The sequence below is a fragment of the Mytilus trossulus genome, chromosome 8 (genome assembly GCF_036588685.1).
Source record: "Mytilus trossulus isolate FHL-02 chromosome 8, PNRI_Mtr1.1.1.hap1, whole genome shotgun sequence".
Taxonomy (NCBI): Eukaryota; Metazoa; Mollusca; class Bivalvia; order Mytilida; family Mytilidae; genus Mytilus; species Mytilus trossulus.
In genome coordinates, this window is record NC_086380.1 from 65,585,720 (window position 1) to 65,612,333 (window position 26,614).

At 31.8% G+C, this 26,614-nt stretch overlaps 1 protein-coding gene and 1 long non-coding RNA gene across 6 annotated transcripts in view; both read left to right on the forward strand.

Moving 5' to 3' along the window:
* LOC134681276 (E3 ubiquitin-protein ligase RNF10-like) overlaps nt 1-9,703 on the forward strand; it is an 18,794-nt gene extending 9,091 nt beyond the window's left edge. The window contains exons 7-18 of the mRNA XM_063540827.1: nt 368-507; nt 1,058-1,173; nt 1,816-1,860; nt 2,283-2,405; nt 2,951-3,296; nt 3,650-3,783; nt 4,174-4,291; nt 4,985-5,098; nt 5,614-5,751; nt 6,166-6,227; nt 6,755-6,956; nt 7,667-9,703. Of these exons, the coding sequence (XP_063396897.1) occupies nt 368-507; nt 1,058-1,173; nt 1,816-1,860; nt 2,283-2,405; nt 2,951-3,296; nt 3,650-3,783; nt 4,174-4,291; nt 4,985-5,098; nt 5,614-5,751; nt 6,166-6,227; nt 6,755-6,956; nt 7,667-7,773 (1,645 nt within the window). The 3' untranslated portion in view covers nt 7,774-9,703. The remainder of the gene's footprint in view (nt 1-367; nt 508-1,057; nt 1,174-1,815; nt 1,861-2,282; nt 2,406-2,950; nt 3,297-3,649; nt 3,784-4,173; nt 4,292-4,984; nt 5,099-5,613; nt 5,752-6,165; nt 6,228-6,754; nt 6,957-7,666) is intronic.
* A 7,459-nt stretch (nt 9,704-17,162) lies between these two features.
* On the forward strand, nt 17,163-24,384 carry LOC134681268 (uncharacterized). 5 transcript variants are annotated; one of them, XR_010100588.1, is made up of 5 exons: nt 17,163-17,385; nt 19,207-19,497; nt 19,725-19,840; nt 22,728-23,165; nt 23,648-24,384. It is a non-coding gene; the product is annotated as an uncharacterized LOC134681268 (long non-coding RNA). The 5 variants fall into 5 exon arrangements; XR_010100591.1 differs by having other exon boundaries at nt 24,054-24,384; XR_010100590.1 differs by having other exon boundaries at nt 17,184-17,385; nt 23,145-23,165; nt 24,054-24,384.
* The last annotated feature ends 2,230 nt before the right edge of the window (nt 24,385-26,614 follow it).

Here is a 26,614-nt window from a genome sequence, read left to right on the forward strand (position 1 = left end):
CAAGGTATTTTTTTTAAGAAGTTTAAGTTCAATGAACTTGAAACTTAATACACGTGTTCCCTATGATATGATCTTTCTAATTTTAATGCCAAATTAGATTATTTTTTACCCCAATTTCATTGTCCACTGAACATGGTCAATGAAAGTGTGAATGGGGCATTTGTGTACTTTGGACATATTCTTGTTGAATATATATTAGATAAAATATAGATCAAGCTATTGTCTTGTACAAGAATCTAACAGATGTAACATTTTAATTGTTTGGACATAGGTTTTGAACATATAGAGTATACTTCAACTTCTTTTACAATGTTGTGACACGACATAGGTTTTGAACATATAGAGTATACATCAACTTCTTTTACAGTGTTGTGACACAAGAGGTTCATAAATACAATACAGGGGAGACTGTTACAATGACACTGATGAGAAGAGAGAAAGGAATGACTTATGCCTTGCCCAAAGCTGTGTGGGAGAAGAAGGAAGGAAAAATACATAGTTACACAGGTAGTAATTCATCATCATAGTACATGTTGTTCATGATACAACCTAATACAGTATACATGAATGGAAGCAAGGATCAAATCATGATCGAGAACATTGGCCTCGATATTGGTATTGGTCTCTTGGGTTTCGGTTTTTCAAAGGGCATTTTTCACATGTATGGTGAAGTTATTGTTAAATGACCACTCTGTTGTGTAGTATATGCACAAGATATAATTATTATTAAACTGAGTTTTAATTGTACACAGATAATTTTGGTCATATGCTTTTTGTTTCTGAAAATAGTGATATATTTAACTGGATTTGCTTAAAATAAATCTAATTCCAAATAATTATGACATAAAATGTTTGTTTTGTGATAAAATATTTTAAGACAACTATGACTTTTAGCAATGGCTAAAAAATTTGCATATCTATGTTAACAATAAAATGTTTCTATAATAACTTACAGAAAAAAAAAATTGTAATTTGTCAGAGAATTGAACTAGAAGATACAAATTTTTAGTTATTGAATTGGTATTTTATTTTGATTTAATTCTTATTTTAATTTTAGATGATGTCAACAAAACAAACTTCCTGAAGTTGTTATCCATGTCAGAGGAAGATATTCAGAAGTTTGTTGTAGAGCCAGAAAGATTGACATTACAGAATAAACTAAAAGATGCTGAGGTAAAGAAAGCTATAATATTGGAAATATTAAATTAACTCTGTCAAATGATTGGCTAACTTGAAGGTCTAAAAAAATATATATGGATCCCATTGCATGGTTTTTTGGGGTAATGGTTTTGATAATGAATATGGAAGTTGTTTCAACTCGGAATTTATGCCATTTGACCAGAAGGGGGAGTAGCTCAACAAATATTCATTGAATTTAATGTAAAAAATACTGAAAAAGAATATATATAAAAGACAATATTTATAAGTAACTTATTACTCAATGCAATCATTGAGAGAGTGGAGGTGTTTTCAATTGAGTTCCAGATAATTTTATTTTCAATCAGTCATTTCCTAAAAAGAAAAATATTTCCTCTACATTACATTTTGTTTAACATCTATGCAATATATACATCTTGTTGAATGTGTAATTTATAGTTAAATAGAAAACTATCTTTGACTCAAAATCAGCACATTCACAACAAAAGAAAATCTTCATCTCAGTCACAGTGAATCTCCAACATGAAGCCAAAAATGTGTCACCTTACTGCAAGTTTAAGATACCCCATAGCACGATTTGAGCAGATTTCATTGAAAAATATTTGGGATAGACTTGTGCATTATTGTAATTTATGTAATCTTGTGTTGATTTTTCAGGCATCAGAAGTTGCTTTTATAGATTCTGCACTACATTTATTGAAGGTAAGGTTTTTTTTTATCCGATAGATAACAATGGTTGCATAAATGTATGATAACAGTAACAAAAAAAAAAGATCATGAGAATTGAAGAAATGTTTTTTATTGAATCAGCTTTGCTATGATTATTTCCAAGAAAAAGGAAAACTATGTAAAAAGGGGCATTTCTACACTAAAGCTGAAAAAGCAATTTGCCCCTCATGTTTCACTTAATTTAAAGTAACAAATCTGATTATGGCTTTTCCAAATATAACATTTGTTTGGTGGGGGTCACTTTTATTTTACCTTCCAATGAATAAGTTTTAATTCTGATATATTTTACATGTTAATGATAATTTCCTTGAATAATCACCACCTATTTGGCATTAAATTTCAATAGAATTTGCCCTATCCCAATTGTAGCTAATTTATTTGATAATTTATTCCAGACAAGACAGCAGACGACAGATGGTCCAGGTAACACCAGCAGCAGTAGATCAGAATCAGAATCTTCAACTGAAGAAATACCAGAGTCTGCTGTGTCTGTACCTAAAATGCTACCATCTACTAAGGTAAATACTTCATTATATCTACCATTGCTCCAATAGTTAAAACTTTTGTAGAGACTTCAAAAAATGGAAGGGCAATTTTTACAATGTTTAAGTTTTATTTTCTTAATCACAGCATTCTCATTTTATTATTTTACTCGTATTTTCTTCAATTCTTCTAGTAGCAAAAACTAATATAGAAATATGTTTAAATAATTCCAAAGATGTTGTATGTAATCTAATATTACTGTGTCATGAGATCTGTTTGCATAGAAGATGCTGGTTATTTATATGTAAAAATAAGGAGATGTGGTATGATTGCCAATGAGACAATTATCTACCAGAGTTCTAAAGGAGTGGATTAAGGCAGTAATGGCCACTGTACTGCCTTCTGTTATGCTCTTTGGGTTCCGGATACCCAAATTTACTAGAAAGAGTGCGTTTACATATTACATTTATTAATTCATTGAAAAAAGATAGAATGTTCTGTATGTATTTCAAGTACTAAACAGAATTTACAAATTATTTACCAGGAATATTCAATTCATATGTATATGTTAACTTTTCAGGCAAAAAACTATGCATCTGCCTTCTCTGATGATGAAGAAGAAAGTATGGATGTATCACTGGACAGAAGTTTAAGCCCTGCTGAGACTGAAGTTAGTGTACCAGTTAAAGCAAGGACTCCTAGCCCTCCTTCAGAAGCAGTGGCTATTGCCAGTAAACCTGAACCTGAGGACTTGTCAGCCGTCTGTGGTTCCCCCCAGGACCCAAGACAGTCACCACCTGTTGATGTTCTACCTGATTCCTTACCAGTTGAGGAAGCAGCTGAATATCTAGAGATGCCAGTCGTTACTGAAGACCAGCAGAGTAAAAAGAGACAGTTCAATGACAATGCTTTCTACTTTTATCAAGGTTAGTTTTATCTGTTTAGACATTGAGCGTGATTCGAAAATTGAGTTAACACAGATAAAAGTTGTAAGCTTTCAAAAAGAGTTCTGTTTATTAAAAGATTCAAGATTTCATAATAAATGTGTCAATCAGACAACCTGGTGCATTATAAATACAATTGACTTAATCAAGAAAGGTGGCCCTAGAATATTTCTATTATGACCTGCCTTATAAAGGAGAGGTACGTTATACATATCTTCCTTTGCTGCTGATGGTCGTTTACCAGGGTGGTTTCGATGGTGTAAAGCTGTAGAATATTGAAATAAGAGTTCATGACTAGAATTTATAAACTGAAATATATGTTTATTAACTTTCAGCTTCAGATGGACAACATATCTACCTACATGCCCTGAATGCCAGGTGTCTAGTGAAGGAGTATGGTTCCCTGTCTAACTGCCCAGAGACTATCACTGCTCAAATAGTACAGATGGAAAACATATTTATGTCTGAGGTAAGTACTAGTGGGATGCATTGAGATTGGAGCTTTAATATGATAAGTATTCTGGACAGTTTGGTTTGACATTTAGAAGAAGATTATGGAACATTCAGTTAAAATCATCTGATGTTTTACCAAGTCTTTGAAGCATATGCCTACCTATTCTCATATGACATTTGTTTCTAGAATGACTCTTTTTAATAACAACTGCACCAAATTACTGTACAGAAACTATGATTGGACAGATGTTTTCATTTTAATTTATACTATGTAACTAATTGCAACAAACTTTAAGGTTGATATGGAGTTTACAATTCATCATTAGAAATATACCCAAATCTTACATATAAAAAAGAAATCTCTTTATGTAACTCAAATTATAAAAATTTTAATATTTTTTTTCAGGAATTGAGGAAGAGGTTACGTTACCTTGGACATTTACCATTGACATGTGAATTTGAAGTAGCTGAACTAACTTTGAAGCCACCTGTGTTGTCAAAAGAAACACTTAAATATTTCACTGGTAAGTACTGTGTTAAGTCCTCAGCAGCAATTTCCAGGGTTCTCCATTAGATTGAAACAGGCAGCTGAATGAACACAGCAAAATACTTTAAACCAAATTGGAATTTTCTATAGGATTGTAATAAGACTTGGTTAAAAATCACTAAATCTCATATCCACAAGATCAAAATTTTCCTCAATCCACAAAAATCAGTAATCTCAAAAACAAATAAGTTGACACGAAATAGAATTTTTTGTCCAAATATTTTCAACATTTACAAGGTGGGTAATTTTTATACCCCACCTATGATAGAGGGGCATTATGTTTTCTGGTCTGTAGGTTAGTTCGTTCGTCCCATTTCAGGTTAAAGTTTTTGGTCAAGGTAGTGTTTGATGAAGTTGGATGTCCAATCAACTTGTAACTTAGTAAACATGTTCCCTTTGATATGATCTTTCTATCTAATTTTATTGCCGAGTAAGAGATTTTACCCCATTTTCATGGTCCACTGAACATAGAAAATGATAGTGGGAATGGGGCATTTGTGTATTATGGACACATTCTTGTTTATTACAAATCTATAGTTGTGAAGAAAAATATTTTCAATTTGATTTGTTAACATTTGTCTTTACTGAAAGCAGAAGCTAATGTCTTGTAGTTTCTATAGTAAAACAAAAAAAGTCATGAAAGTATAACTTTTTATTTGGTTACTTACAGATGAGATTGAGAAGAGAAGAAGATTACGTCAGAAGAAGAGCAGGGATGAGAAAAGATGGACCAGGAAAGTACAAGATGAAGAAAACAAAAAGATGGCTAAATACAATATCTATGGTAATTTAATTATAGTATTTAATTTAAACTTTAATTTAAGTAGATCAAATTATTTATCATATTCATAGGAATTGTTGGATCAAGCAGACAAGGTACAATTATCTATTTCGAAAACAGTAAGATAAACTTTTCATGTATCAGAGTATTGATTGCTTTTACTTTGATTAGCAAAATAAGCTTACTTTCAATATAAAAAAAAACATATATGCTATAATCCTTAAATAAAGATGACTGCCATTTGTGAGCATAATGGCTTGTAGAATAAATAAACTGTCCAAAACTTAAAAATAATATTTTTTGAATACATTAACCTTGAGAAAAAAAAACTATAAGGAATCAAATGAATTTAAGACAGAGCATTGGATGCACTGATAAATAAATCATGTCAGGAAGTGAATTCATCACAGCTAATAGTTGGTGAAAACAAGATCAGTGAGTAAGCACTTTCCAGTATATTTATTCATGAAATTTATTTGATTATATTGTATGAATAATGAAATGGTAATTAATTTCAGGAACTGATTCCTTAATTGTACAGAGCCAGTTCATGCCAACAGCAATGTCAATAAACAGACCAAGCTCACCGGCTGGCAAGAGTGATGATAGTTCATACAGCATGTCATCCATAAACACCCCAGTAGGATCACCACTAGGTGAGTAACTAATGTTTTGTTTAAATTGTGATGTAGAATTAGCATGGTTAACTTTAATGTTAAAACAGTGAAATTATCAGCCAAGATCAACGAAAAGATCAACAACTTTGCCCTAAATTGACAGGTATTCCCATTTTTTTTGGGGGGGGGGGGAGTAAAACTATAGTAGTCTAGATAGAGATATATACAGAGAAATTGTTTAGCAATACAAGATCAACAAAATTAAGATTTTAGTCCAGAATTAAAGTTGAAACACTGTTAGAGAGTGGCTTTTCAGATAAGTTACCATATAGAGCCTCTAACTTGTTCCTTCATCTGTCATGTTTGGTATTTTCTAGTAAACTGTTAAAAACAGGAAGTTATCTTAAATGTCACATATGTTTGTATTCATAAGAATTTTCCTTTTTATTTCAGCTGATCCTGCTGGCGAAGAGGATATTGATGGACTTCAAACATCAAATTTCTCATTTGCTCAGGTAAATCTTTTATTGACAAATTATATTTTTGAAAGTATCAATAAATCAAAATAATCAAAGGGGTTCTTCATCTTCAGAGTTGCTTGAAGGACTGGAAGTACAAAATCCAAATAAACAGACATCAGACATCGAAATAAGGGTTTTCTGAGAAAATTGTATTGATATAAAACATGATGATCAAATCAATATAAAAATAAGAAGATGTGGTATGATTGCTAATGAAACAACTACCGTCCAGAGACCATATAAATTGATTATAACAAGGCGCAAAAACAATTCTGTAAACAGTGGTATAACAGCACTAGCACAACTTAAAAACAAACTACAAATCAGTTGGAAAGGGCTTAACTATAAGATCAACACAAAACTCAACAATTATATAATAAAAGACAGACACAAAGTACAAACTCAATGCACACAAAAATAAGATAAAACTGAAGGTACACTTATTAACAACAGATATTTCTCTAACATTACTTCAAGAAAATTTATCTGCTAAGATTTCATTCATATTCAACTATTTGTAGATGCTTAAAGCTGGCCAGTCTAAGACTCCCACTTGGCCAAAGGCTAAAACTAAATCTGAGGCTCCTATGCCTAGTAGTGTGTCTAGATCTAAGGACAGTGATGAGAGTGATAATGAAGACAAGGTGCCCATACCTATGTTTAGGGAATCATTTGGTGATGCCATACAGACAGCATTAGATTCACACATGGCCAAGTCTAAAGGTAAATTTATTTTGAATTAGTAATAAATCTTACATGTACTTTATTCTTGGCAATGAAGGTTATTTATTTTTAGATACAACACAGACTTCGTAATAATTTTATGCTTGAACAGGGAATAAATCAACCGACCAACATTTCATAGCTTAGCATATTGTAGAGACATGGTAATTTTTTAAACCTCAATCTTTTAGGTTATCTTGTGTGTAATTTGTTTTTTTACATTTTTTTTCTTCTGAATCATAGAAATCTGAAGTGATAATGTGATTTATTTAAAAGAATGCTTAATTCAATACACTATGTAGAAATTTTGTTATTATGTATATACATGATATGTATTCATATGGACTGTTCAGATATAATGAGAAACATTCTCAAACTGATTATTAAAGTATGACTGGTTGCATTTTCTTTTGATTTTGTAAATAAATAAAAATGTTATATCATAGGACATTCAGTTCTTTAACAAGGGTGCAGGAATTTCTCCCCGCATTGAAGACCTGTTGTTGACCTTCTGCTGTTGTCTTTTCTATGGTCAGTTTGTTGTCTCTTTGACACATTCCCCATTTCCATTCTCAATTTTATTCATTCTATTGCACACTTGCTTAATTTTGGACCAGCTTCAAGTTGAAACTATTTACAGACAACAGTGTAGTACACTGGTATTGTTTATTGTTGATTAATATTAATGCAATCATTTCTTTTTTTGCCAGATGATGTCTTACCAGTAGAAACAACAGAAAAGTCAGGTGGAAAGAAGAAAAAGAAACAACAGAAACTACTTTTGTTTACAACATCTATGGCTCGTGGAGGGAAATAGTCACTTTTGATCATTCAGGATACTCTATAGTTCAACCTTGCTGAAGAAAAAATAATCAGTATTCTTTAGAATGGTCATCAAAAGATTAATTGCTTACAAAAGTTATTTTGCAGCTTAATGTCACATGATATTTTTATACTGACTAAACAAGTTTTTTTCTGCATGTTTGTGGCGATACGACTGACCAGCTTGGACATTGAAGACCTTTTATTCTACTTTCTGATAAAGAATTTTCAGTTTCTCATTATTGTTTTGTAATGGTATAAAACCCATTCTGTTCATAAAGTTATGTAATTACCTGATCATATAGGGGGAAGGGGGATATGATTTCTGTAACATAATTGCAAACTTTTTCATTTGAGTTGGTGTGCAAAAATAAAGGAATTAATAAGAAAAGTAAACAAAATTGGAGATTGGAAGAATTTTAAAATACATTCTTGTTTTGAAATGCTATAGTAATTGTGTGAAAAATAGTTTCCATCAGGAAGATTTGTTATTTGTCAAAACATCAAATATTTATGTGGAGAAATCAAGTTATATAATGCAATTTATATTGTTGTCATTATGTATGTTCCTATTTATTCCATCAATACATAAAAAAAATGGTCCTCTCACAAACCCAGTACTTAATGTTTTTCATGACAGTATTAAATGAAGAAATCAAATGATACTGGCATGTTGAAAAGGTAGTGCATCACCTTTTAAAAAAAAAAATAGATTTTTACATCCATAGTTTCTTCAGTATTTCAAAAATTTATTCTGGTCTTATTTTTGTGTTAAATGGCAATAGCTATATTTGATAATGGAAATAATTGAAATGATTAAAAAAAATATATACATATAATTGAAGGATTTATATTTTAATCATCTTAAGTGTTTCTGAACATTGTGCTGAAGTGACCGTTATCATATCCTATTGCTACATCTGTAGTTATTGTTATGTAGAATTTGTGATTGGTGCATAATTAGGCTAAATATTTTTACATTGTGATCGAATTGAATTGAATCCATTATTGCATTATACATTGTGAATTGTTGACATGTGATAAATATGAAATGGATATATGGTCATGCTATGCATAGTGTTTGTTTATTTTTTACTTTTTATGTATGTAAAGTAATTAAAACAAATAAATTGTAACTAATTTGATAATAGTCCAGGAATAGTTTGTCATCTCAAAACTATATATCAAAATTGGATGCAAAAAAAAGGATTGAAAAGTGCTTTGAAATTTTTTGTGAAACTGCATGATAAATACTAGCATTTTCAATAACGAAGATGAAATTATACGACTGCCAAATTGGGTGCAGTTTGTATATTTAGAAATGTTGAGTTTTATCATGAATTTGCTGCCAAGTTGGGTGCAGCAGTAAATCATTTTTATCTAAAATAGTATTTTATTACCTTTAAGAAAACTATATTTTATTTTTTGGAAGCACGTTAAGTATGTCTTGCATTCATGAGAAGTATTTTTGGCAAATATAAAATGATTTATTTTTATAATAACATGTATAAAGTAAACAAGAAAGAGATCAGATAATACATTATTTTACTAGTAATTTGGGAAATTTGTTGGTGACACGATAATAAACACAAAATGTTTGCTGGAAAAAATGAAAGAAAAGTATCGCAGTTTGAAACCATGAAATTGGACTGATCTATCAATTCCAAATACTATTATTAATTTAAACACCTTAAGAAATTACAAATCAAATATAGAATGGCATTGAAATTCTTTCATTGATTGTTTTAAAAGATATTTGTAATGAATATCTTGAGTAGCAATAATTCATATCTGTGAAGCAATGTTATTTTGTATATTTGTAAGCATTGTTTGGTTATTTATTGGCATGGTATTGCCTTTAATATTTGTTTTGTTATTCCAATTGTTCTGTATAGGCATCCCTGAATATTAAAAGTTTGAGCTTATCATGTGTTGTTCTCCTCATTTGATATTTTAGACACAGAAATTATACCATTGATAATTTAGGGCAATACTTTATCCCATTGGATTAAGGCATTATTTCTGTGAAGATCCTGGCAAACAGGTTGTCTGTTACTTTCATTTTTAGATGTTTGTCTTAGACTGGTTGTACTATGGTAAACCTATAAATATATATAAGAAGATGTGGTATGAGTGCCAATGAGACAACTCTCAATCCAAGTCACTATTTGTAAAAGTAAACCATTGTAGGTCAAAGTAGGTCTTTAACATGAAGCCTTTGGCTCACTCTGAACAGCAAGCTATAAAGGGTGCCAAAAATGGAGTGTTCAACCAGCCAAACAGGAAAATCCACGATCTATATAAAAGATGAGAAACACCTATGAATCACATCAACAATAACAACCACTGAACATCAGGTTCTTGACTAGGAAAGGTGCAAACAATTGCAGCAGGTTTAAAATATGTACAAACCTTGACTTTTACCTGAAACAAAAATGTACATCACAACATAGAGAGAGACACTATAAAATTATCAATTGAAATGGATTTATCAATCAAGAGACTTATAAACAGTGAACATACATTGAATAAATTCATTTGATCTATTACACAATGAGAATACAAAATCAATAAAATAAAGGCTTTGGTGTAAAACAATATCAGAAAGACAACCACAACCTTGGGAAAAAAATATTCACACGGGTAAATTAAAATAATTCTGTTGCAAGGTATACAGTTGTGGAGTAAGGAAATATTTTTTCAAAATTTTTGTTTGTTCATAGTTTGAGAACAGGAGTGAAAATTTACAGCCATACCAAACACTTATCAAAGTTGTTATATTTTAAATTGATAACCTGTAGCTCTGACACAAGTTCTAATACTCTGTAGGAAAACATGCCATCTAGTTCATACATTCTAATACTTTTTAAACGGAAAGGTTAACATGATCGTACAGACGTTTCTTTAAATGTCCTATCTTCCTCCATGCATATAGACCTACAACATGTTATTTGGAAGATATTTCAACTCAATACAAATGCTAAAATGTGTGATGGTTTTATAGAAAAGGGACGAGGAGGTTGGTATAGTAGATACAAATTGGAATTCGCTATTCTGGGGGTCAAATGCTTCTCCCATATGTTGTAGAGCTGGTTTTTATTACTAGATCTGTTTTAATGTGTTCTTGAGAATTATAAATAAATTTATAATTATTTCAAATTTCTACTTTTCTAACACCTATGAGCTTACACTGATATGAACAAATGTTGACATACCGTCAGAATTATACTATTTTTTTATGATGTTGAAGTCCTATTAACTTGAAACTTTGTTCACATGTTTCTTATGACATGATTTTTCTAATTTTAATGCCAAATTAGAGTTTCTATCATAATTTCACGGTCCACTCAACATAGAAAGTGATAGTGCCGTTCAGTCACGGTACTACGTATGTAATTGAAAACAAATGTACGATCAACAATGAACAACGAAAAGTACATAGCATTATTGCATATTCATCTCGATTTCAGTGTGAATGTTGACAAAGTAATAGAGAGTTTCTGCCCAGTCCCGAAGAGCAGATTTTGGACAATTTTGAGCAAATTTTGTATCACAAATATGTGTTGTTTATGTATTACTATATTCAGTAGATTTATTAGTAGTTTTACATTCATAAATTTTATCTACATATATATATATATATATAGCTCCTCTTTTAACCGTCCTATGACCGAAAACCGAAAAAAAAATCATTTTTTTTGCATAATAGAAAAATAGTTGCTTCCACAATGTTGCTTTCTAGCTACGCCTCTGGTGCGATTGGAACATCCGTGTACTATGCAGAACACATTCACGTTTTTAGTAAGTTTGCTGTATTGTGGGAGGTTATCCACGTCACTTGCATTTGATCCCGAGTTTAATATAATTATTTTAATCATCAAAATAGAGCCAAAATGAGTAGTTTGGTGTTCGTCTCGATCAGATTAAAATCATTGTGTCTCGCCATTGTATCCTTTCTAGCAATGTCATTGTCTTGCCTGCGACAAAAGTCGTGAAAGACTAGACATAGTTATTGCTTTTCCGCTGGCGATAGCGTCAAACAATTGTTATGGCCGAGTTTCATTGATAAGAACTCCTTTCGATAATTTCTATAAAGTTTCATTACTATCAAACTTGCATATCAATTTGACAACTTTGTCGAGATCCTGTCCCCTCATAGGTCCTGGTCCAGAGACATTAAAGTCAGGCAGTGACTCGAGTAGTGGCCGATACAAAAGGAGTGTACAGGGGTTGTAACCCCCTCCTTTTTGACAATAAATGCATTTGAAAAGGGACATTTAGTTGAAACCCTCTCTTTATCCTGGGTTGGGATCCCCTTTTTATAAATGGTTGCCTTCGCCCCTGTCGGGACCGTAAATTGTGTAGAGTCATGCAGGCAGTTGTCTCCTGTTTAAAGCCAACAAACCGCCCCTGTAAGAACCGTAGAGCCATGTAGGCAGCTGCCTCCTATTTAAGGCAAAAAAAGAAAAAAAGTAACAAATCAGAAAAACAAACTGATTTAATATTTGATAGTTATAGTCATGTCACCTGTCCCGACATAGCATACACACAGGACCTCTTCTTATGTAAAATCCAAAACCTATTCTTGAATTTATTTAGTATGCTTGCAGAAAAATGTTTCTGCATTGGTTTGAAAATAAGCAAAAAATGTATGTAACATGACAGTTGTTGCTTTTCAAGAGGAGATATATTCAAAACTTGCTCTTTTGAACTTCTGAAGAAGATTTTTTTTTTTGGAAACTCGATCTCAATGCCTAAATCTCGTAATTGTCGCGAATTTAAAAGTCTGATTGATTCGATATACAAAACCTTATTCCTATACAGATTAAATTGAATATTAACATATTGTTTTAACCTATGATATGAAATCAAACAGACCGACAAAAATCCAATTGCACGAGTTCGCTTTCTATGTAAATCTTATCTATGTTTATGTTTAACACGGGACTGATATAACCGTCAGCAATATACTGAAGGTCACATCGATGGTTAATTAGATGATGAAATGCTGATACAAAGTATAAAGTGCATGTATCATACATTGTTTATTTTAGATTTTTTTAATTTGAAAATTCATTTAAGGTGGTATGGGAGACTACATTAAAATGATAGAACTTGTTCATACTTTGCCAAAACGTAGTATATATTGATATATGTTGAAAAATATAATAAAAATGAAAAGTCACCGCGCATTTTCTCAAGCTATAGGACGTGACAAAATGACACATTTTGTATGGATTATTTACAGGAAAAAAACACCATTTTGGAATTTAAAACTAAACAAAATGATAGAATTGTTAAAATATATAAGGAAAAGATAGCTTTCAGACAATGGTTTGAGAATATCAAAAGAAAATATAGGGTCACCGTACGTTTTTCCCGGCTAAAATACAAAATAGGAAAATTCCATGTAGATTCCTTCAGAAAATGCACTGTTTTAGAGTTACCTCCCTTTAAAATGCCAATTTAAATATCTTTTTAAAACAATCTAAACTAATCAATATTTGCAAAAATATTAAAATTTATAAGTTATATTCTTACATATTAATTGGTTCTTTTAAATGAAAATTCACATTAAATAATTGCATTCCTGCATCAAATTTTGCTGACTTGATAGAAAGTCAGGACCTTTGGTTCTCTGTTTTTTACAATCCAAGATGGAGGAAGACACCCATACCACCTTAAGTCCTTAAGTATGTTTAAAGTCGAATATTAGAATTTGAGTCAAATCGGTGAACATGAATTTGCCAGCCAGTGCCCATTTAACTCTTATTTTATTTAATTGGAACTTTACAAAAGTACATATTGATCATGTAGATAAAAAGCGACGAAAAACATTAGCTAGGAGTGCTTAATCTTTCCACATGTCATAATTAAACTCATCATAGATACCAGGACTAAATTTTGTTTATACGTCAGACGCGCGTTTCGTCTGCAAAAGACTCATCAGTGACGCTCGAATCCAAAAAAGTTAAAAAGGCCAAATAAAGTACGAAGTTGAAGAGCATTGAGGACCAAAATTCCTAAAAGTTTTGCCAAATACAGCTAAGGTAATCTATGCCTGAGGTAGAAAAGCCTTAGTTTTTCAAAAATATCAAAAATTTGTAAACAGTGAATTTATTATGGCCGAAATTGCGTGGATAATTGTAACTTTAATTGATAGATGTACATCTATCATCGGGTTTATTCTATTCGTTTGAAATTTTTGATAATACAAATGGAAACGAATGATGCATAAGTCTACATGACATAGTGATATATATACAGGTCGCACTGCAATTTGAAATGCAGAACCTTTTAAAGACATAAAGAAACGATTTTGCTTAGTTCTTTGATTTAAAAATTCAGATATATTGAAGATATCAGGCTGTCTCTTTTTTTACCTACACATCAGTCAGTCGGTACTTACACTTCCCAGTTAGCTTGTGATAAAGGATACTACAGAAATTAGAATGTTCGTTTCATATCTTGCCTTTTTTTTTTTTATTTTGAGACGGATTGACGACTACAAACAAAAATCTATGACAAACTTTGGAGGGTGATTTCCAATGTCAATTCCCCAGGTCTCAATGTACTACACTCCTCTGCGTCATCGTATAATGTGCACATATCTCATATGATTCCTTACGTTGGTGCTTGTTGAATCAATAAATACTTTATGAACAGGGGTGTACCTCTGACTATTTAAAACAGGCCACAGGATGTGGAAATTTTATTTTGGGAACATGTACTTAATTATGAAGAACTGGCGACTAAAATAAAACAGACAACCACAGAAGGACACCGTATCACGAGTATTGGTACCTTTAAGCTCTGTCGTTTGCCCATCTCATTAGCAACATCTTTTTGAGGTTTACAATTTAGAGATACTAAGTATCAGATCAGATCTGAAAAAATTGCAATTAATTTGTTTTCGATTCCTGTTTGTAACATATTGATACTTTTGATTCGCATGATACGGGTAACATGTTGTTGACACAACCAAACTGAACTACTTTTGTTTTTTTCCCCTGGAATTCCCCTAGTTTTGTTTAAAACATAACCATCGGTAACTTACGTACTGTTGGCTGTAATGTTTCTTTGAGGCGTACAGACAAAATGGCAGCCGGCTAAAGTCAAGAAATCGAAGTCACGGCTATCAAAGGTTGTGCTATGTGTACTATTGTTTGTGGGTGTTTTCCATTTTTTGGCCATGGAATTGTCAGTTTATGTTCGACTTATGACTTTTTATGTCCCTTTGGTATATTTCGTCTCTCTTTATTTGGCATCTTAAACTTTTTTGGATTCGAGCGTTACTGATGAGTCTTTAGTTGACGAAACGCGTGTCTGGTGTATATACTGAATTTGGTCCTGGTATCTATGATGAGTTTACTTTCATATGCTTGCATCTATTGTAAAGAAAACTACAACCAAGACGAGAAATTTCATTCTCTAAAACAGAACATTTAAGTAAAGGCTGTTTAATGCTTATTTGTCATACCTTTACTGGGAGTCAAACTGTTTTATTCTGAATTACAAGAACATTCACAGAAGAAAGTTTTTTATCATCAGCAGTGTGATATAAGTGCTATCTCTAGTTCAGATATCAAATCACTTATACAGACCAGACTGTATGGTATAACGACCACGACAAAGGGAAACATTCCACAGATGACAGTCATGTGATCATGGCTAGTGTATACTGTCGATGCGGATCACATATATGTTGTTTTTTCTTGACGTTTGTTTAGATATATTTTGAGTTTCAAGCAGCAGGACAAGACGTTTCTTTCAATACAGGATTCTTTTGACATTTGCCCCAGAGGTGCACTGATATTTCAGTTGTTTTATGTCCCCCATAAAATAAATTGACATGGCCAAATTGTATTTTGTAATGACGATGATGTCCAATGGTGATGGATAAAAGCTCGCTATATGTGGTACACAAACATTTGACCACCACTATATTGCAATGTACAACACGTTCAATGTCCGATGTTTAACAATGATATTCGCAATATTGTTATAAGATTCGTGCTTAAGAATTTTGTCGTGTTCTTTAAACACTATGGACCAATACTGACATTCGAGATTTGCCAAACCTTCATGCACTTGCGAAAATGTGTATTCCAGCCACTGGTCAGAACGTCGGAATAACGTTACCACATTACAGAATTGCGAAGTCATTTGAGGTCATATTACTGATTAAAGTTTCGTTAATTTAGAACTATGTCAATATATCCTGCATATAAAAAATATGATCTTGCGTCACTTACTTTGGGATTGAATAACCGAAACTTTCTCCATTTTCAAACGAATAAAAGGATGTTCTATCATAAAAGCTATGTTTTTAAAGTTGATTTATTTTCCTATTAATACAAATTTATTTCATAGAAATCGTCATGAAATTGTAAAAACTCAAATATAAGTGTGTTTTGAAATAATTTTTGTTGTCTAATTTGCATGTAGCGAATTCAACGTATTCGTGTTGTATGGCTAAAACAAACGTTTTCACTTTAATTGATGTACACTAGATGGTTATATTAATAAATACATATTTGTTCATAATTTTCTATAAGTTTTGTTAAGTTTTGACAGACGTTGTTCTATTATTTGAAAAAAATACATCATTTAAAACTGAAAACTACCCCCCTTTTTGTAAAGTCGCATACGTGTGTTCGAAAATCTCATATAATGATGGGTTTCCACTTTTTGGATGAAAAATTGAATAAGGAAGATAATAGATTTAAGTTTTCAATCATTCTACTGTAAAAATGGTATTTAAATTAGAGTTAGATATTCAATTTTGTTTTTCCTTGAAAACGACCTGTGACCTTTGATCAAGATTTCTGAAAAAACTGCACCATATTTTCTTTTGACGACCAGAAGAATCTCAAAGTACACATATATCCGAATCCAATGATATATAATATAGCCGTGTACCATTTTTGACGATTAAAATTTCACAATTCCGACTTTGATCACCGGCCTATAAGTGTATTAATTATAGAATTGTAAGACTGAATTTGGTTTTGAGAAATTTCTCTCTGTTTCTCCACCTGAAATGATGTATACTATTAATAAATTTAGATGTGGAAGTCACAAGTTGCCAATTGAAGCTGGTAGTGTTTGTTCTATTGATGGATCTGGAAAAAAAATGTGATCTAAGTGATAAAGAACAACTAGATTATGATACATATTTAATTGTAACTTTTTTAATGGAGTTCGTGTTTTTTCTTATTTATTATTTGTAACTGTTTATGTATAAAATGCCACGGTCTCTTAATTTCATAAGTCTTTAGGATAAAAAAGATCTTTACAAGTCATTTTTATATCAAATGTATTATCACACCTTTTTATGCTCGATTTGAGATCTAAATTTTATTGTTAAAAAAGGCTAGCTGTTGTCAAATAAATTTTGTGAGCAGTTTTAATACCGAGGGTGTGTCTTATTTTGTGAGTTTTCATTGGTTTGGAGTTTTTAGACCCTTCATTGTTGACCAGTGGAAAACTTCCCGCCGAAGTGTTTCAAATAGCACTTTGTCTTCAAACGAACAAGATGGACACATGCAGTTTACAGAAGCAAAAGATTTGATTTGAACTGTTCGTGAAACCACACATACTCCAGGTAGATATTAACCCCTTGGTATATTCCCAGATTATTTTCATTATTAAAAATATGGATCAAAACACGACTTTTGAAATCTTTTTCGAAAAATTAAGATATGATATAGAAGACTATCTGATGAAATTTAATAAGTTGGCTCGTGTTCATTGATCGTCCTGAATATGCATGAAATATTTGCCACTGGACACCAAGTAACCAACAATCAATCGTGTTCATTGACATCGGAATAAATAAAAAAAAAAAAACTAGAGCATGCACTGGTTACTACAAAACAAGTGCCTGAGTCGATGCTGTAGCAAGTATCGTGATATTTGAAAAGGTTGCACTAACTGAAAATGCAGATGGCATATTTTGCTCAACTATCGATAGCAAAGATTTGAAAATATTTATTTTACTTTTTCGTATTTTACTGATACATGGAATTATATTTCAAGTTTACAGTTTTCAAGTTTATAGTAGATGCAGTCTATTTGTATTTTATAAAGATGATAAAGCCATAATTCAAAAAGTAGAAGACTTGATTCTCCATTATATTGTCCTTGATCCTCGATTTACTTACAGCCGTTTTGGTGGTAATAAATATTATGTACATGGTTTAATCTCAATTGTTTTAACACTTTTTTCACGTTTTTGTTATTGATCTGAGTAAAGTTCAGTTACATAATTTATTTGCAGTATGTCCTTTGTCAGTAGATATTTTTCTGCACAGCCAGTTACTAAAGTGTGAAATGAGTAGATTGTTGTGTAACACCTATATGGTGATGTGATCAAAAGGTTAGAATTTGAACCATATATGGTCGTGTGATCAATAGGTTAAAATTAGAAGCCAAATCAGTTTAAATTGATTTTTACTTGGACAAAGACCTAGGTATTTTTATGCCCCACCTATGATGGTCCACTGAACATAGAAAATGAAAGTGCAAAGTTCAGGTTAAAGTTTTTGGTCAAGGTAGTTTTTGATGAAGTAAAACTGAGTCACATCTACTTGAAACTTAGTACACATGTTCCCTATGATATGATCTTTCTAATTTTAATGCCAAATTATAGTTGATCCCAATTTCATGGTCCACTGAACATAGAAAATGAAAGTACAAAGTTCAGGTTAAAGTTTTTGGTCAAGGTAGTTTTTGATGAAGTTAAAGTCACATCTACTTGAAACTTAGTACACATGTTCCCTATGATATGATCTTATTAATTTTAATTTCAAATTAAAGTTTTGACCCCAATTACACAGTCCACTGAACATGGAAAATTATAGTGTGAGTGGGGCATCCGTGTACTATGGACACATTCTTGTTTCATTAGAATATTAGGGGACATGAAATATGTTTGAAAGAATTTTAAGGCAATTAATTGATTCAATGTGATCTGTGTTGGATTTTAGATTTTAAAAGTTCCAGAAAATTACTTTTGGAGAATTGAATGATTTCACTAATTTTTCATGTTGCATGTGAAATTACAATATGATGACTTTACCCCATTTCTTTAAGTTTATTGATTTATTAGAGTTGTTATGTTTTCAAGCTTTTACTCTTGTATAAACATCATCGAACTGTAACTATAAGTTCTGTAACCATGGTAAAATTCATGATTGATTGTGGGTGCATAACCCCCTGTGGCAAATATATCATGCATTTCAAGTTGAAAGATCCATGTAACTTGACCAGGTATTGCTTCCAAATAGTATCTACCTACAACAACAGGAATAGGGGACACATTCATGTATATGTCTAGGAGACTGACAGTGTACCAACTGAATTTGTTGGCAATACCTTCTGAATACATTTTTTATATAAAAGTTAATTACATTTGGTTTTTCAGAGAATTTACAAGACTATTATCCACAAAATGCAACAGTCTTATTTTGATGAATTGTTGAACCAGAGAAATGTGAAGACTTACAGACACCTAGACTGTATAGTCAACATAACAATGATTAGAGAATCAGACTACAGTGAACATTACAATGATTAGAAAATCAGACTAGAGTCAACATTACAATGATTAGAGAATCAGACTATAGTCAACATTACAATGATTAGAAAATCAGCCAGCTGCATTTCATCAATCAGTTTATGATGAAGCTTTACAGCATTGGAAATGATTACTCAGGTATGTATTGGTTAAAATTTTGAGGTTTGTTTTATAGGATAATAGTGGTGTTTAATTTTATCTTTCTTGAAATAAATATATTAGAAATGAGGTGAAATATGGCATTGATTAAAGGAGATGTACCAAGGAAAACATGTGACTGAATAAACATTTTATTAAAAAAGGATGAACAATACAGTTTTGAGTTTCAATCCTTTCATATATTAAAATAAAATGATATTTTGTAGGGACCAAACAACTGAGCAGAAAGAAGAACCGTATGACCTTGAAGAGTAAGCAATGTATTAAGTATATTTGGGGTTACCAAAGAGTATGGTAAGAACCTCATCTTAAATTATACTTGGTGAGTATTCTTATTGTTGGTTAAATATTAAGCATCATTATGTAAAATGGGGGATCAAGGGTATACACGAACAAGACAGTGACCAAAGGAAAATAAATAACCAAAACCATCTAGAGGTTTCAACTATAGTCTGATGTTTAATCAATACGTGAACTTGTAAATCATCCAAAGTCTAAAATATTTGTGAATAAAATGAACAGACTGACAAATAACTTACATACACACAAATATCTGACCTAAGCACATGAGCATGTTGCAGGGTGAAATTTTTTTTTTAAATAAAGCTTGAGCCTGTTTTGTGCAATGCCTAACCATTTAACGACAAAATTTCATACAGAAAACTTTTCAAATTGAGGGGTTTCAAATTTTAAATAAGCCAATTTATGGTTTAAAAAAATAATGGAAATCTTGACTCCCCAACAAGAGAAAAATGTCACTCTTATCATTGAGGAAAATGGCCACTACCTGAATGGTCTTTAGAATTAATTCAGTTGCTCTGGTCATTTTTCAAAATTTAACAATGTAAGTAAATATGGAGTTGTTTGATCAATGGGAGATAACTCTGACCACATGGAATAATTCTGAAAACTTAAAGAGGGGTCCTGATCCCGAAATCCCGGGCTTAAAAACACAAAATCCTGAGCTCCCGAAATTTAAATAAATTTAGATCCTGACATCAAGAAATTAAAAAAAAACAAACTTTATCCTGAAGGGGTCAATCCCTAAATCCTGTGCTTTAAAATACCAGATTCCTGAGTCCCAATATAGGTCCTATCCCCCTCACATATATAATTGATAACTAGGATAAAAGAAATACAGAAATTGTTTTGCCTTTTGCCATGCTTACAATCAACAAAAGATTTTTTTCTTCATTTTTCAAAATAAATTCCAAGACTAAGATGTAGGATGCCATTCTTCTAACAAAATACCACAGCATGGAGACCCTAATCAGCACACTAAAATGTCCAAACGTGTGTCCTACATCTTGAAATAAATATAATTTTATAAATGTTCAAGTATCTTCAAAAACATTTTTTACTCATTTCTACTCTGTTGAGACAATTTCACTAGCACTGCACTTTGACTTTGACTAAGACAAACACAATGTTGATTGAAGTTGAATGGTACTAGTGACAACTTTGTTGGAGACATGGAAAGCATTTCGTCATTGTTAGTAGTTTTATGGGCTTTCATCTCTTGAGTCACAAAGAACCTTACGTTAGTTCCATTGAAATGTTATATGCATTGTCAATGCTAAACATTTGATTGACTTTGACTGATTTTTTTTTTAGTTTCATCAGAGTGTAAATGAGTTTGAACAAAAGGCAATATAACCTTTTTTTAGTGATAAGAAGATTTGACTTTCATTTTTGATAAAGTTTTCACCAAATTTATTGTTGATAGCAAGGCTTATGGTTTGCACAATAGAATATGCCTTTTACACAATGAGCTCAGTGGTGAATCCAGGGGGGGGGTCTGGAATTTGGAACCCCCCTTTTTTTTGGCCCATCAATGCATTTGAATGGGAGCATATAGTTGGACCCCCCCTTTTAATCTGGGTTGGGAACCCCCCTTTTTTGGGGCCTATCAATGCATTTGAATGGGAGCATATAGTTCGACTCCCCCCCCCCCCCCCCCCCCCCCTTACTCTGGGTTGGGAACCCCCCTTTTTAAAATGGCTGGATCCTCCCCTGGAGCTTGTCACTTTCACTCAAAAAACATTAAAGAAACCATCAAATTCCTAAGCTTAGGTAGGAGCTTCAAATTGTTATAAAAATTACTTAATTATCATTATCTTGTGTATTTTAGCCACCTTCTGCTTAAAAAAAAATACATTTAGATAATTTATCACTTAAAGAGGCATTTGCAATGATTTAGATAAACAATAACAGCACTTTGTTTTTTTTTTATAAATATTAATAAAAGTGGAATAATGAAGAAATGACTTGTAATTATTAACAGTCATTTTTATAGTTAAATTGGTAAAAATGATCTGAAAAGCATTGCTGATTTCATATTTTTTTCCAAAACCACAATTCAACCTCATTTTGGTCTGTATGCATACAATATTTAATAAGAACCATTGTAGTAGATGGTTGCTCAGCTTGGTCAGATAATAAAAAGAACAGAATGTCAAAATAAAACAGTTTTGCCAACAAAAAATATTATTTCAGTGGTAAAACTCAAATGTTTTTGCTTCAATTTTTTACTCACTTGAGTGCAATTTTTTGCAAAGTACAAATCTTATACAAAAGAATTATGTCTGAGACAACAACCCAACCAAAGAGCAAAAAACAGCCGAATCAACTAATGACTCTTCAACTGAGCAAGAAAATCCAGCATCTGGAGGCGGGCTTCAGCTGACCCCTACACAAAAATGTTCACTAGGTCAGTGAAAGTGGATGTCATACTAAACTCAAACATATATTAAAATGAACTGAAATTAAAAAACCTATGAGACTAACAAGGTCCAGAGGCTTCTAACAAGGGACAGGTGCAAAAATGCAGTGGGTTAAACATGTTTTGAGAGATCTCAACCCACACTTATACCTCTATGAGCCAATGTAGAAAAAACAAACACAGCAATTTGCACCGTAAAACTCATTAACTCATTAAAAAGAAGTCTGTGTCCAACTTCAGAAAAGGTAACAAAAGAAACAGACTAATAATTTGTGTATTTTTACAACATTTACAAAGCTAAATTTTGTGGGAAAATAAAGTAAAAGTTAAATTAAAAAAGAAATATTTAATTTTGAAATTTACTTCAAAGGAAAGAAAATAAAGTTTAATTGATTTTATTCTTATATGTGTAATGTTGTATATGTATTTATATTTCATTTCAGAGTTCAACAACAGATTATTAATTCTATAATTTTGATTTTTGCAGATTGCAGCAGTGGGATGTTACAGTCATAGACGTTGGATAGACTCCGTTGTACTAGGCCAGGGAGGGTAGCGCAGAGTTTCCGCAGCACTATACAATAGTAGCAAGATCACTCTACCATGAGCTTGTTAAAGGGCCCGTTTGATGAAAGTGACACCAACGTTCTCCACAACACTACAGATTTGTTTTTGCAGATGCAGCCGAGAGGATGTTTCAGTCATGGACTCATTTGATGGAAGTGGCACCAACATTCTCAAACACTAATAATTTACAATTTTGTTTTTGTTGTAGATGCAACCTCAGTCATACACCCTAGAGTTTGGCTATGTTGTGACAGAAGAAGAGTGGCATATAGACTTCTGTATGTCCATTTTTATGGAAGTGACAAATTACTAATCTTTCTTCTTATATCCATTTCAGAGTTCTTACAAAGATGCATAGGTATAAAATATTTATTATTTTTTGTCTTTTGGTGTATTTTTGTCAATGAGTAAAACCCAAAGAACAGTACATCGATCAGAAGTAATAAGTTTGACTAGTGTAATTTGAGAGAGAACACTCTGGAACACAAAAAATATCCTACCTCATAAAAATTTAACACGACATTTTATTTTCACCTTTTTTCATTGAAGCAGCACACAGTGTAGTCAAGAATGTATGCATGTCCTTGAACTTCTAGAAATACAATACCTCTAATAGTTAAAACAGTCTGTTATAATGGTCAACAAGAGCTACATAAAAAAAAAGGAAGATACCAAAGTTAAATTAAAAAAATATGTATTTAATTTTTGAAATTTACCTCAAAGAAAATAAAATAAAGTTTAATTGATTTTTTTCTTATATGTGTAATGTTGTATATGTATTTTTATTTCATTTCAGAGTTCAACAACAGATTATTAATTCTATTATTTTGTTTTTCGCAGATTGCAGCAGTGGGATGTTACAGTCATAGACGTTGGATAGACTCCGTTGTACTAGGCCAGGGAGGGTAGCACAGAGTTTCCGCAGCACTATACAATAGTAACAAGATCACTCTACCATGAGCTTGTTAAAGGGCCCGTTTGATGAAAGTGACACCAACGTTCTCCACAACACTACAGATTTGTTTTTGCAGATGCAGCCGAGAGGATGTTTCAGTCATGGACTCATTTGATGGAAGTGACACCAACATTCTCAAACACTAATAATTTACAAATTTGTTTTTGTTGTAGATGCAACCTCAGTCATACAACCTAGAGTTTGGCTATGTTGTGACAGAAGAAGAGTGGCATGTAGATTTCTTTTATGGAAGTGCAAATAACTAATCTTTCTTCTTCATATCTATTTCAGAGTTCTTACGAAGATGTATAGGTATGCAGTATTTATTATTTTTGTCTCTGTGTATTTTTGTCAATGAGGTAAAACCACAGAACAAATCAATCAGAAGTATTAACTGGTGTAATTTGAGACCACCCTGGAACACGAGAAATATCCTACCTCACAAAATTTAACATGAGACATCTTGTTTTCACCTTTTTTCAAGGAAGCAGCACACACAGTGTAATCATGAAGGTATCCATGTCCTGGAACATCTGGGAATAGCATATCTCTAATAGTATTTTTACTACTATCCTCAAAATTCAAACAAAACAGTCAGATATTTTGATCAACAAGAGGTACAATCTCAAACCATGTGGTGAAAAAAGACAACACATAACCAAAAAAAGTGACGGAAAATTGTCTACACTGACAACAAAATATTATACAGCAACAACCCATTCAAAGACCTGAGAGATTCTCAAGCACCAATTCAACCAAAGACCAGGGATGAACTCCAGCACTGAGCACCAACCAAAACAAAGAACAGACATGAACTAGGGCAAAAAGCACCAACCCAACCAAAGACCTAAGAGGTTTTCAGGCACCATGCAACCAACTAAACTAAATAGCCAGGGATGATCTCAGACACCATGCACCAACCTTTCCAAAGATCAGGGATGCTTTCAGGCACAACAACCTTACCAAAGACCAGGAATGATCTGACACCAAACACCAACCAAAACAAAAAAAAGGGTGATCTCAGACACCACAGAATGTTAGCAAGTACTTGATATGTTAACTTATCTACTACTTGTGTAAGTAAAATGTTTTTTTTTCATTCTGTGCTGCATTTATTCTATCAAAAATTGTCAAAATGCAACATGAAATTTTTATGTGTTTTTCATCTCTTTCTTCAAAATGTTTTACATATTGAAATTTTTTGAAAATTCCATTGGACTATCAAAAATAATTAGTAAATAATTTCTTGAATATTTTTTTTTTTTATTGGAAATGTTAATTTACTTTAATCAACGAATATGAAAATAAATTTTCAAACCTTTTTCATGCATAACCAAATTAATAAATGTGTTAAATAAAAGATTACAAATAAAAAATTTCTATATTTTTTTTTTAGAAAATTAAGATATGCTTCTAAGAGTTTTTACAATTGAACTGTTCCAGAATATAATAATGTATTGTTTTTTACAGAAAATATAAGGTAAAATGACAAATTATGATTCGGGTTTACATGAAAACACTGATATCTTGAATGACAGTAGCATAGGTGGATCCAGGGAGCCTTGCCCCCCCCCCCTTTTGTGGGTAAATGGTTGATTATATAAGGAATCGCTGTAGTATGACTAGAGGGGGCCCCCTCATGAAAAGTTCTGGATTCTGCCACTGAGTAGCGAAATAAAAATTCACTAAATTAGAAGGGGAGGCAAGTTGTATAAAATAAGGGTATCAATACGATATGGTATTTCAACAAATGATGCAATTTTGCTCTAAATTTGTGAAGTAAAATTCAGGTACACTATGCCAAGATCAAATTCATGTATATTTTACCCTTGGGAAGTGGTAAAAAACTGCTTGAAAATTAAGATATGTCTGCAAAGTATTTAGTAATTGGGGAAAATATGGTTTGGTTCAGATTAATTGAATAAGATTTTGAATTTCTGAAATTAGTTGATATTGTAATAAAAAAAAATATTTATGATTATCCCAAACATTCACCATCAACGATTCTGGAAGATTATGTCGAGCAATTTTTTTTTGTTGTAAAAGTTTTCATCCAATAATTTATAACTGTAGCCAAATAATAATTTGATTAATTAAAGCCATGGACACCTTCTCATAATTTAAAAATATTGAGATAAATGTGCCGATATAAATACAAGTGGTACTTATTTGATTCTTGTCGGTGAATTCTGGAATAATTTTCATTTCATATTTAAAAATTACCAAAAAGTTTTTTTTTTGAGAACATATTCAGCTTGAATACATAAATGATAGAGATTTTTATTAAGCATTTCATGTGAACAACCAAGTTAGAAATTTGACCGAAAAAAACTCAAAAAAAGATTCAGGCATACAAATTATAATATACATTAAAAACTGCATATTAAATGATAAAACCGTGGAAGAAGATTGATTTAATTTGATTACAACACTATTTAACCATTGAACAAGATTTTCTTCTGAAATGCAGCATATGGTTTGCCCATCAATTTCAATAGTTAAATTGATATATATAGGAAGATGTGGTATGAGTGCCAATGTGACAAATCTCCATACTTATATATGCAACAACATTTGAAGCTAAAAAAGAGGTTGGAGATTAACCCAGAGTGGAACGCCCATTTATTTAATTTCTTTATCAAATTGATCAATGCAGAAAGGGTGATAGTTGAAATAACTTAGGATGAGGTTTATTAGGTTGTAAAACAGTTTAAGGTCCTTGGATCAAATGATCAACAGATATTTATAAAACATTTTTAAACATTGTCTTGTTTGCATTGTTAGTGCTTTCGAGTGGTTGAAATTTTCAAAACAATTCATGCAGTTTTTGGTGATACACTCGTTTAAATGAT